At 33.3% G+C, this 13,551-nt stretch overlaps 1 protein-coding gene across 1 annotated transcript in view; it reads right to left on the bottom strand.

The window, feature by feature from the left end:
• The window catches only part of LOC134245491 (KICSTOR complex protein SZT2-like), a 61,678-nt gene that overhangs the window by 46,307 nt on the left and 1,820 nt on the right, over positions 1-13,551 (bottom strand). Inside the window, 17 exon segments of the mRNA XM_062727765.1 lie at positions 2,420-2,582; positions 3,214-3,308; positions 3,706-3,784; positions 4,195-4,416; positions 4,861-5,184; positions 6,555-6,758; positions 8,115-8,180; positions 8,344-8,499; positions 9,290-9,436; positions 9,742-9,838; positions 10,339-10,490; positions 10,851-10,957; positions 11,307-11,527; positions 11,886-12,054; positions 12,423-12,548; positions 12,828-12,920; positions 13,105-13,182. Of these exon segments, the coding sequence (XP_062583749.1) occupies positions 2,420-2,582; positions 3,214-3,308; positions 3,706-3,784; positions 4,195-4,416; positions 4,861-5,184; positions 6,555-6,758; positions 8,115-8,180; positions 8,344-8,499; positions 9,290-9,436; positions 9,742-9,838; positions 10,339-10,490; positions 10,851-10,957; positions 11,307-11,527; positions 11,886-12,054; positions 12,423-12,548; positions 12,828-12,920; positions 13,105-13,182 (2,499 nt within the window).

Raw genomic sequence — 13,551 nt, 5'->3', positions numbered from 1 at the left:
GGAGCCATTCTCAATGCTTGTACATGTACCATACAAATGAAATAACTGTATGACCGTACCATACAAATAAAATAACTGTATGAGTGACATATCCTGCATCCACTCAAAATGAATAAATTCATTCATCACATTCCTCCAAATTTTGTAGTTTCACTCAAATTCTTACCAAGGTGCCTCAGTTTTTACGACAAAGGTATTGCAGACCTTCTGTTTGACTATCAAATCATCAACTTTCTCAACTTCCTAAAATAAAAGTCAACACTGTGACTTCAGGAATGCAGGAATGTTTGTAAGGAGGAGGGCATTCACAGTCACACACACAATTTGTCCTATTTTCAAGCAACTGCAATTCGCAATCCACAAGAAAATACGACACTCCAATAAGTACGACATTGTGCCTTAAAATTATATAATATATAAAAAATATATTAGATACAATTAAGGAAAATGTCACTTTGTATATCAGCAGCATGGACATTCTTGGTGCAGTATTGTCTATATACACATAAGAAATTATAGAAATACAGCTACTTCTACGTAAATGAAGATTTCCTAATTTTTAAATTATGTTTTGCAATTCCTTAAATCTACACATGCATCTCTCTATATAAAAAAAAATAATATCGTAATCTGAATGTTACTGCATAGAAAATTTTCATGTACTGGTAGTCAGAAAGCAAAAATTTAACAAAAATCAAAGTACTGAATGTACTTAAAGTCAGGCTTCTGTTTATAATGGAGTCATTTTTTAGATATTGTATGACAGACAATCTTCTTTTTTTTTTAAATGAAAATCTTTAAAAAATTAGAGATAAGGTATTAGAGAATTTTTGAAAGTGCATAAAAATGATTAAATTAACTAAAAATAAGTCAAAGTGCCTTGGTATGCAAGGAATAATGTACAACTGCATTTGTGTCCAAACCTACAAATAGTATGGCACTTCCTTTAAATGACAGATGTAGATGGTGATCTATGTAAACAGGGGTTTTGTTAGTTTTATAAGTATACCATACAGGATAACCATAGAGAAGAAACAAACATTTTGGGCTGTGTCCATCTGAAAATAGTCTTTGGCCCTCAATTTCACTTTGAGATAAGTATTTAAGCTTTATGTGTTTCATCTATCCAAAGGTTTTAAAATGATTTAAAGTAAAGCACCTGAATACATGTAGCAAACACACATAATGAATTGACCTTATAAAGAAGTGATTATCATTCCCCGTGACTTTAAAATATTTTGTAAATACGTTCTTTTTCCACAATTGAAGAGTTATAGTTCTTAGTGCGCTCTTTTGTGAAAAAGTCAGAGAATCTACAAATCTCGCGGGATTTCAGGGACAAACGTAACATAAACATGTAAACAAAATGTTGAATGTCAATAAACAAATCCTAACAGAATGCATATGAAATATTTTATTGTTGTGAACTTTATTTACATCAATAGTAGAGATGACAACGACATCAATTTATATCTATTGGTGATCGTATGTATCTATTTATCGTAATGGTACACTTAAGGACAATACACATACTGTAAAATCACATATTTTCGTGGGGTCAAATTTTTGTGGTTTGAGGAAAAATGTTGGTTCATGGGGATTTGATTTCGTAGATGAAGAACTTTTTAGTAGTTGTGCATATAAAAAATTTGCATTTCGTGGTGGACATAAATTTGTGGGTCTCTTCATACCACGAAAACAACGAAAATTAAACCCCCATGAAAATTAGTGATTTCACAGTACCTCGAAAATGTCTTAGTTTTTATTAATGGACGATAAAGTTAGGGTTTTCGCTCTCTTACATATGTCTTTTAGTTCTTCTATTCTTTAGTTAAAATGACAAATGCAATTAACATTTAAAATTGGATTGAGACTGGCAATTTTTGTATTATCTGCAACGCCATGCTGTCCCAGTCAGACGACCAAACGTGCCTCTAATTCTGAAGAGTTCACTTATGGAAATACAACGTATTGATAATTTAAGATATAATGTATCAATCTTAAATCAAAGCAAAATTATCCATCCCTGTCACTTCAATATAAGTATGTTTTACTGTATTTAGTTAATATTGCCAAGACTGAGGACTCACTTTCACATATTTAGGGTATACCTTATAAGTAGAATTTTTAGCGAGGATTTAATTTTGGCATTATTAGCGAGGGTGCTGACATTGCTAAAATTGAATATCGCTAAAAATTAATTGCATATTATTTGTAAAAGCTTCTTTAGCTAGCATTTTAAACACGCTAAAATTACTTCTCGCTAAAAACGAAATGCCAGATTTTAGGTAGAAATCGCTAAATTTGCGTCTCGCTAAAATTTCCATTTATACGGTATGACATATCCTTGTTTGAGATAAATTTTTTTTACATATATGAACTTACTGCATCTATCATATTTATCCTACAGGATACTCACCGCCCTGGCAATCTGTTTGTAGGTCAGTCCCTCCCAGTGCTGGCGTTCTGGCGTGCTATTTATAACAACTCCATACTGAGGCTCTATCCAGCATTCTGTCACAATCTGTAGGTCGCCGTCTGCTTCAGTCAGCTCAAACATATCCATGTCATCTTCTGAGACACTATGAAAACAAATCACAAACTCTTATTTTCTTTTTTTACAGAAAATCTTTAGTGGAAAATAATATATTCTTTTGTAGGGTGAATATAGTAGGAATTTAGCATTACAGTGTTAACTTTCATTCCTGATTATAGTGTACCAGATTCTTCATTAATTTATAATTTTATGGTGTTTTCCTCCAAACTAATAATATACAAGCAGAATTTTTAGTGAGGATTTAATGTTTGCATTATTAGAGAGGGTACTGAGATCGCTAAAACTAAATATCGCTTAAAATTAAAGTTCTGCATTTTTATTGTTATAGCTTCTTTAGTGAGCACTTTAAAATTTCTAAAATTACTTCTCACTAAATATAAAATACCAGTTTTTATAGACAAATCGCTAAATTTGCGTCTCGCTAAAATTTCCACTTATACGGTATAAAAAAATAAATTTTGACTGCCTTGATGAAGGACTTGGGTCAAAACTAAAGATTTATCAATAATCTTCATTTATTTTTCAAAGTAAAAGGATTAAGAAGCCATTTACTTTATATAACATTTATCTGCACAATAAATCATATATTTTTGGTGTATATTAGAATTCTTACAGTGAATTACACGTAAAAAAAAAATAAAATTGTTCTTACTAACCTTGTACATGAAGTTTTGACTTGTGGGGGGAATATCACGTATTGTACCACACATCTACTGACATCTGTCCCAGAACTGACTGTCTCTGACTTGTGCTGAAACAAAATACGGAATAAGTAACACAAATTTCAAATTTTTCAACTGCAGAAATTTTGATAAAAATTTTCTTTCATAAAACTTAGATATCAATAATTCATAACTGTCAGTGTGTGCACCTGCATCCACCATATTTACCAATCTGATTCAATCTGATTCAAATCAGATCTTTGTTACGCTCTTAAATTCTGATAGTCGCTGTACAACCACTATCATAATTTTGGAGCGTAACAAAGATCTGATTTGAATCAGATTGTGTATTTACATGTATGTGTATGTATGTTCAAAAAGAATATCTTTTGGCATTACTGACAGGTTGCATACAAAAACAACTATATTCTCTTTTATCAATGACAAAATGTACTAAATTTTCAATTGTCGACTAAATACTTGTACCCTCATATCTGTTTCTAGCACCATGTTGACAATTCCTGAATTACTGGAGGCAAAATGGAATCCTTCCTGAAGCCTTATTCTACAAAATATTTACATGGACAGTGAATCACTAGCAACTTACTAAGGACAGACAATTATGTTTGCTATACAAATAATTTGTTAATTCTAGGTGATTTTCCATTACTGATTATTAATATACTTGATCTCCTTGGGACAAATCATGCATTTTTACAGGCAGAGTGTATTTTCACTGATTGTTTTTATTGCACAAAAGATTTACTGTTTTGCATGCTACATAAAGGCAGTATTTCTACATCTAATTTACACGTCTGTATTTACACATCTAGTGTAGTCTCAATCTGAAATTACAGTCCAAAGATAGAAAATCAAACCAAGACAAAGAGGTATATTTGCCAAGATGTTAACAAACTATGTGGCATTTTAATGAATTGCACAACTGCCTGAGTAGTAGTTTGCAGTTTGACTTACTTGGTGAGCGTGGAGAGAATTTTGCCCACAGCTTGCATACTGATGTCCACCTTTCCTTGTCTGATGGTCCAAATCCAGCGCTGATGATACAGGTAACGAGACAATGTGTTGAAGGCATTTGCCAGCACCGTCTTGTTGGCGATTTGTTGTGCTGTCATGTGACTAGGGAAGTAACGAGAGGGATCCTCTAATATTGTCATGTCACTAGGTACCCGCTCATAACTAGACAGAGGAAAAAATTTATAAATTATTCATTTCCACAAACATACATGTAATATACAAGTATATTTTTCCATCCTGTAGTTACATTTCTTTTATTTTTCAATCATTAAAGGGGATATGAATGATATTCTTTTAAAAAAAAAATTCTTCAGTTTTCATTACATTTTCAACACAAACTAGCTAAATCAAATTAATTTTTCTCACATTATAGACTCAAAAGAATATAAATGTAAATTAAGTTTCATTTCCAAGCTACAAATTCTAACAGGTTTTGCAACTTTCTTTTACAAAAAAAATATCTCTTGTTGTGAACTATTTATTTCACTGTACATTTATGAAGGTCAAGGATAATTCCTAAATCACAAAAATCGGTCATTGCAGATATATTTCAAACTGACAAATTGTAAAGAAAACTTATCATGAATAATATGTGGTTAACAGTACCTGATAAGAATATTTTCCATGGGTTTGGTCAACATGATGCAGCATGGCGTCTCTGACCAATCCCTGCTTAGGGGTGGCTTCCTCTTAACCATTGTCTCTTTCTCCTGTTTTGGAGATTTCTTGCTCTTCTCTATCTGGGAACCTCCTTGTTTAAACTTCAGGGCAAATACTTTTGTTTTGAGTTCCTTCAGCACTTTGTATCTCATGGAACCTGAGGCTCCTCCCAGGAAAGCCGCTTTGATTGTCATGCAGGGAGCTTTGGAAGTGGACAATCTCAAAAGCAGGAAATGGGTGGGATGCTCTTTAGAACTTTGAGACTCTCCCCTGAAATGACCATTTCATTCATAAACCAAAGGTTATATGACTTTATTAAAATTATTATTAACTATGCATAGCATTTGAAACATTGGATGAACTTCTAAATTCTTGTTCCTTCAGAATACTTTATTAAAAGAAAGACTACTGTTACTAAATTGGAGTCCCTGCCCTGCACCCTTTTGAAATATCCTTAACCAAGGACATTTTTAGACAAGTTTTGTTGCAATAAAGCCAGCAATTAGTAAGGAAATGTTCTTTAGTTTAAGGAAAGCAAATGACAAACATCCAAAATTTCACACAACAGACATTAAACAATAAGTTACCTCAGAAAATTGTTTTCATACTTTCCTAAACAAGAGGCCCAGGGGCCACATCGCTCACCTGAGTAACATGGGTGATGCAGTTCTTTACCAGATCCCCCTCTTGTTATACCTATCTTGGCCCCCTACTCCCCTCCCCTGTATTGATTTTAATACTTTTCAAATCTATACTACCCCAGGATGCTTCCACATAAGTTTCAGCTTTCCTGGCTCAATAGTTTTTGAGAAGAAGATTCATAAATATTTTTTCTATATATTTCTATGTAAAACATGGGATTCCCTATTGTGGCCCCGACCTAACCGCGGGTGTCATGATTTTAACAATTCAAAATTTACACTACCCCAGTTTCAGCTTTCCTGGCCCAGTGGTTCTTTTTTAAAGATTTTTTCTATATATTTCTAGTTTCCCTGTTGTGGCCCCAGCTTTCCTTTCCTGGCCCAGTGGTTCCTGAGAAAAAGATTTTTAAAGATTTTTTCTATATATTTCTATGTTAAACTTAGATTCCCTATTGTGGTCCCACCCTACCCCCAGGGGGTCATGATTTTAACAATTTAAAATCTACATTATCCAAGGATGCTTCCACATAAATTTCAGCTATCCTGGCCCAGTGGATCTTGAGAAGAAGATTTTAAAATATTTTTTCTATATATTTTTATGTAAAACTTCCACTTAAGTTTTTTAACAATTAAAAATCTACACTACCAAAGGATGCTTCCACATAAGTTTCAGCTTTCCTGGCTCAGTGGTTCTAGAGAAGAAGATTTTTTAATGACCCCACCCTATTTTTGTCTTTTCTTGATTATCTCCCATTGTAATGGGACTTGGCCCTTCATTTTAATAATATAAACTCCCCTTTCACCCAAGGATGCTTTGTACCAAGTTTGGTTAAAATTGGCCCATTGGTTCATGAGAAGAAGTCGAAAATGTGAAAAGTTAACAGACAGACGACTGACAAAATGTGATCAGAAAAGTTCACTTGAGCTGAAGGCTCAGGTGAGCTAATAAGAGACCTGAGCAACAAATTTACAAAACACAAGTACATACATTGTACTTACTCATACAAATACTTGACATAAGCAGTGTTTTCCACCAGTACAAATGTACTCCAGCTCTGGAGGAGGGTTTGTAGGGCCAGCTGAGCTTGTCGACAGAAGACAAAGTAGAACCTCCCACAGGAGTCGGGGATGTGTAGGTACTTAGACAAGGGGCGGTCATGTTCCAGCACCATACCTATCCGGTGACTGTGCATCCACTTCTGCCTGCAAGTCAAAATGTCGGTTTTTTTTTTTACTTTGATGCTTGAACTATATGTATATGTTAGTTTAGTGATAACTTTTAGATGTTCTTATTATAAAAATTAGTTAAGTTTCTAAGGAAAAATTACACAAAATACCCCTAACAGCACTGTTGGAGGGGATATAAAGAGTTTTGTCTCTTTGGTTGAGTGCATGCTTGTGTACGAGAGTTGTCCCTTAAAATCGTGGACAAAGCGTTTTTCTCGAAAAGTAATGGGCGCACTAAGCTGAAAATTTCAGTAAATGTTTATTTATCATATTTAAGTGCATGATAATTGTTTTGATAAAATATAGGCAAAAATAAAGATTTTATTATGCTTGAATGCACACGGGGTATTGTCCTACGGCGCACGGACAAAAAACCAAGGTTTTATTAAAGAATACGCAAGTTTGAATTCAAAATAAAAGTTTAAAATATATAAGATTTGGATTAAAATTATCCTAATTCAATTCCACAATCAATTTTGTAGTCTTTGTAAAAATTTTAAGGCATTTGGTTAAATTTTGGCAGTTTCTGGAGCATTCGCAATGGGAAAGTGGTAAACACAACACAAGAAAAATGGCGACGTTTTATGACGTTACGGCGCACCAGAGAGCAGTTCCATTTTAATTCGATGTTGTAATGACACCTTTAGAGACTTGAAATGACCATAGAAGAAAAAAGATTATAAAAATATCACAATATCTTAAGTATACAAATGAAATAGTAGTTTTCTTAGCGAATTCTTTTTTGATCGAGTCCCTGGGGAGTACAAAACATACGGACAAACTCCTAATGTAATGGCAAAAGACGCTGTCACAGTAGACCGCCGATATGAGATTTTCTATTAGTTGAATGATGGTGAGAATATTGTCCATAACTTACTGATAAATCTTCAGAAGATCGCATGAGGTTGCCAATTGGTTCTTCGACTGTTTATGGAGACTAAAGAATGTGTATCAATGAAATTCCTAAATTTAAGTCGAACTCATCCAACTTCATTCTCAGCAAAGATAAAACGTGACACTGTTTTAGACACTTTGATGTTATAATCCATGCGCCGTAAGCCGAAACAATACATGGCATAAAATCTCATAATTTGTTTATTTATGCATATATTTATCTGAAATTTGTTGTGTATATTACTAAAATATGTACTAAATAATAGTGAAAATTTCAGAACGCAGTGATGTTTATTTTTTACACTATACAACTAGTCCACGATTTTACGGGACAACCCTCGTATTAAAGAAATTACACAACTTTTTTATAAGATTTGATGTGCTCTTTTGGGATGGATGTCCACTCTGTGGTAACCTTGTTTCTGAAACATTTCTTACCAAATTTTTGTGTCCAAATGAACCACTGGTTTCCAGAATGTGACAAACTGATTTAAAACAGCATCCCTGTGGAAAAATGAAAGAAAATTCACAACAACATTTAACATGAAGGTATTCCCTCATTAAACAGTTTAAAAAAAAATTTAACATTTTGCGGAGTGAAATGAAAACATTTTTAACACACAACGAAGATTCAATACGAATTTAACCAATATAGTAGAAGACAAACTTTGTGTTGTGTTGAGAGTTGAGGGTTGGGGTACTAGACTGGAGGGGTATGTAGAACACAGAGAGGCCATTCTTTATACTGTCCGGTAACTTGTAATTTACAGGATTGGAAGCAAAGCCCTGAAGATGACTCAGTAACACGTCACTCTGACGAAGTCTGAAATATTTTAATATAAATACATAACTGTAAATAAAGACATGTGCATGTTGTTTGCTGTGCAGATATATTTGATAAAGGTACATTAGGATGATAATACTTAATGCATATTTCCACATTTAAATTACATGTTCAGGCAAATATGTCAAACAGCGAAACTTTATAAGCTGAGAAAAAATAATATTTAATATTTCAGATATTCTAGGTATGTTTTGAAAATGTGTTAGGCCATAATAAAAATACTTCAGACTAATTTTTTAGTGCTAGCCCCATTTTATACCATAATCAATTTTTTTTTTTCTGTTTTTTTTTAGTCTTAATTATGTATCGGGTATGTTCATGTCATTCAATTTACTTTCGTTTTAAATCCCGGATATCTATATAAATTTGATGGCTAAAAAGATGGTAATTGCTGTAATACATTTTATATATATTAAACAAGGGTCATTGGTTGAAAAAGATTGGTGATTTATGTGTTTTTATTAATTTTTCATTGAAAATGACTTTACTATGACTTTTTCATAGGGTAAAATTAGATAAAATTACACCGATTGGCCAGGTCATCGATAAAAAATTTCTGCAAGTTTGAAAAAATAAAAAAGATAACCTTAAAGAATAAGTGCCCGACATCCAAAGCACTTTTAAAAAAATTCGGATGAGAATCTAGCAATTTATTTATTATGGCCTTACTTGAGTATTCTAATCATATTGGCTTGAATAAATCTATATGATATACCTGATATACATGTATTTGAGATTTATAGAAAGTTTTGAGATATTAGATACTGACTTAGTTAGTGCTAATAGGAATTTCTTTCTTCGGTTGAGTCGGATGGGACTCCACCTGGACATTGTCAGAGTACATTCATTGGAGAAAGCATCGTGTAGGAATTCATAGCTCCCTTCCACAAACATTTCAACATGTGTCTGGTGTTGTCTGCCAAAACAAAAAAAAAAAAAAGAGAAAAAAAATAAGTATCCTGTGCTGGTAACTTTCTGTGGAACGTTATATTTAGCTTGACACATCTGAAATCCCTATTACAATTTTATCTATCCAAAACGTCCATGAATCTTTTCTATTCTTATTTACTCTTCATCACTGAAATTTCTCCAAACTTTTTTTTAAACATTGAATTAACCTGATTACATGTAACTATCTTGAATTTTCTTCCAATCTCTATCAAACTTTTGTCAACTTTCACTTTTTCCACAATTTCACATTTCAATTTCAGATTTAGTCACCTTGATTTATCCTGTGGCCAGGCAGCAGTGGCACAATACTCTATCTTGACATAGTCTCTCCATAACAAGGCCAGCTCCACCTTAATCTGAGTTTCTCCTGCACAAATATTAATCTTCTGTTAAAATTATCTTCCATATATGGCTTTTGCTCCCACATGTGAAAATTTTAAATAAAAGTATCTGATCACCGAATCCTATGTAAAATCTTTATAAATGTTCATCTTTACACTGAGAATAACATGTTTAATTGATAACAATATCATCTTTGGAGTTGCACTCAGTGGGAATGAGGGTAAAAATTGTATCTTTGATCATTAGATTATACCTCTTTAGGCATTTGATTTTAAAGTTCTGAAAATCTGCAGTTAAAAGAATGAAAATGCTCAAAAACTGTCTCTGAACTTCTTATCTGAAAAGATTTCAAGCTTCATTTTTAGATCTTTTTAATAAAATAATAATTTCCTGACTAAGGAACTCATATACTTAAAAGCAATTAATAGAATTTATCATACCTTTATTTCTAAACTTGAATCATTCCATTTCTGACAAAGCAGAGAGCATGAAGAGAGAGAACATATGGAGAGATTCTTCCTTTACCTCTTAAGAAGATGATATTCCTTAGAGTGAAGCCCTCTCTAAGCCTGATAGACAGAACACTGGAGAGAGAGGTGTTCAGTTTTACATCCATCTGCCTCTTCCTCTCAATGGGAATCAGGTCTGGGTAATCTTTAAGGGGATGTGCATACACACTGTAAAAAAAAAACATGCAATATGATAACATTCTGTAGGCAGGCTTTTTATGCATGGGATTAATTTTTGCTATGAACATTCCATTTTTTTACCCATGGAAATTTGTCACAGTGTTTTAAATTGCAGTAAGGGTATATTTTTATTATCATTACAGTAAAGAGCAAATAACATGGCATGGTAAATTTTTTTATTAAGTGGACAAACATAAAAAAAATTATAATTATATTATTCTCACAAACAGAGTATATTTAATATTTGCAAAACACTGTTGGGTTTGGGGAAAAAAACTTTTACAGAGTTAAGGGCAAACTTCCTCCATTTGATTCTATCACCTACGGTGTATGAGATGATATTCTTACTTGATATAAGAACATGCACTGTTGTTGTAGCCAGGTAGAACATGTAGAGGTTCCCTGATAGATTTCTGGAAACTCCAGATCAGCAGCTTCCTGTGGTAATCTTCTTTCTGGAATGTAATCACCCATTCTTAAATCACCACTCCAAATAAACAATTGCTGCAAGTTGATAAGACTTTGCTCCATGTTTCATTCATAAGAAATAAAATTGTTGAGAATATTGCAGATTCACTTTGAATGATTTTGTGGAGGATTAATGTTGCAAGCAAATAATTTTTATTACTTTGTGGGGGCAAAATTAGTTTGCAAGAAAAATTAACTGGACTGACAAATTGATACAAGTTATTGATCAAGGGGATGTAAATTCATGGGTAAGAAATCCATGAACTTTGATCCCCCTGCCAAATATGATACTGTCATGTTTATATGTTTTTTTCCTTTATTAATTTAAGAACGTACCTCATCAGGAGGATCTCCTATGTATGTTCCGAATGTGGTCGATGAAATGAACTGTAACAATTCCACATGAGGAACCAGCCCAAAGGAGCAGCGAGCACACTGAGTTTGTCCAATCCTGAGAAATGAGCACGCTATGGTGCTACTCCTCAGCTGGGCCAGCAGAGTGTCAAATAGATTCAAATCTGTCACTCCCAGCATCCCATCAGTCACAACAACTATTCCTGCAAGAGAAAAAGATAAATGAGCACTAAACATTGCTGAGATGTTGACCATCAAAAACAGCCTTGCTTTTCAGCATAAAACATCATGATGAAATGGAGTTCTATAGGACTGTATTTGGAGCCTCCCTTTGTTTTTGGCATAATTATTTGCAGCTTTCAGTCACATTTCTTAAGCTTAGTCTATGGTTTAATAATTATGTTGATTCCAAATTAGCTACCATAGTGAGCATAAATGAATTTTCTTGAAAAACAGTACCGTATGCAGGAGATGGAGTAAAACAGCAGTAGACTTCTGCCTATAGGGTAGAGTTAATGTCTTCTTTTAAGTAAGAACCCATAGCCACAAGACCTACTGTACCTGCACTAGAGTTCTCGGGCAGTAACTGTAGAGCAAAGAACCCCTGTCTGAGTAAGTTAATGATGCCAGCCTCAGGATTAATGGCCAACTCAGCCGACTTGTTCCTGGTGCGAGGTTTCTGATCTGGGTTTGAAAGCTCCATCCTCGATAAACTGTCTCCAAGATTTGTCTATTGATGAAAGAAAAAATTTGTCACAATGAGGGATCAAGGGCTCAGTGATATCCCAAACCTATTGCTATTTTGGAGGTACTTTAAAAAATCTTTAAAAATTGGTAGGTGCTGATTTAAGCATTGCTCCTCCCTGAACAAACTTTCATGTTATATATTTCCTATCTCTTAATTTATTGTAATACAGAATTCATCGTATTCAGATGCTACTTTTTGTCTATCAGGTACATACTTCATAGAATTTTTCCTAGTTTTATGCTGTCTCTGTGTATTAATCTTTTACCTAAGGCATGTCAAGTAGGAATCAATAATTTTAGAAGATTTATATCCTTAAGCTTTATTTCATGGCATAGAATGAAAGATCTTACCATATCTGGAGTGGGCAGGTTGATGTCGTTGTACAAACTCTGCTCAAACACCTGTAGACTGGTTCTCACCGCATCTAACACCACAGCAACATTGGCAGCAGTCACTCTAATGCCCTGAACTAAAACCTGTCAATATGAATAACATCTTATTAGAATGAAAGCTCACATTCCTTTGGCATCTCATAATTATATTGATCAAGAGTTGTCAAAAGCTTACATGTTTTTAATATTGTTTCATATTTTGATTTGGCATTATTTTATACCAGTCTTCAAATTTAAAAGCTGAAAAAAAAAATGTACAGAAAACTGACTGTTATAGTCATACTCAGCTTCAACCGTTTAGGTTGAGGATGAGTATGACTAAAAAATGCCAGCTGATTGCCTTCTTTATAAAATGTTACATACCTGGTTAGTGGTACAGACCACCATAGGGGTGTGGGCTATAACAGTGATAAACAGTTCTGACTCAAACAGTAGGTTTGTCCCAGGAAGTGGAAACTGTCAACAGAGGGAATCACTTGTAAAATGTGCATATTTTAATTAAACGAATCTATAAAATCTATCATATAATCTATCTTATCAAATCAGGAACCCATGATCCCAAAGTTAAAACATTCATTCACTAAATGAAGATGAAAGGAAATCATTAAGTAATATGTTTATCAAAAAAAAAGTTCCTTACTGGTTTCACCAATCCAAGCAAACATTTCTTCAAGCTGTCAAAAATCTTGTCTGCAAACACTTCTCCAGTTTTCAAGTCCTTAAAAAACAATTATGAATTAATTTCAAGGTAGTTTTATCACGCTGCATTTCATTTCCGGAAATATGCATAGCATTTCCGACATTTTTTAATTTCATTTCCGACATTTTTTGTTTTCATTTCCGACATAATTTTGTTTTCATTTCTGGAATTTACCTGTGCGGCAATTCAATGTTTTCTAGGTAAGTGAAAATGGAATTTTAAAAGTATTTATTACAAAATATTGATAAAAGAAAAAAAATTAATAAAAAACATCTACACATATATACATACATGTGGCAATAAATCTAGGTAAAAGAGTTTAATGAGCATAAACTTTTTCACCACATCTAATGTGCACTAAATTTAATGTCAATGACAACAACACCA

This window comes from Saccostrea cucullata, unplaced genomic scaffold (assembly GCF_032062105.1).
Source record: "Saccostrea cucullata isolate Sc308-1 unplaced genomic scaffold, CSIRO_AGI_Scuc_v1 ctg923, whole genome shotgun sequence".
In the NCBI taxonomy this organism is placed as follows: Eukaryota; Metazoa; Mollusca; class Bivalvia; order Ostreida; family Ostreidae; genus Saccostrea; species Saccostrea cuccullata.
This window is presented reverse-complemented; position numbering and strand designations above follow the sequence as displayed.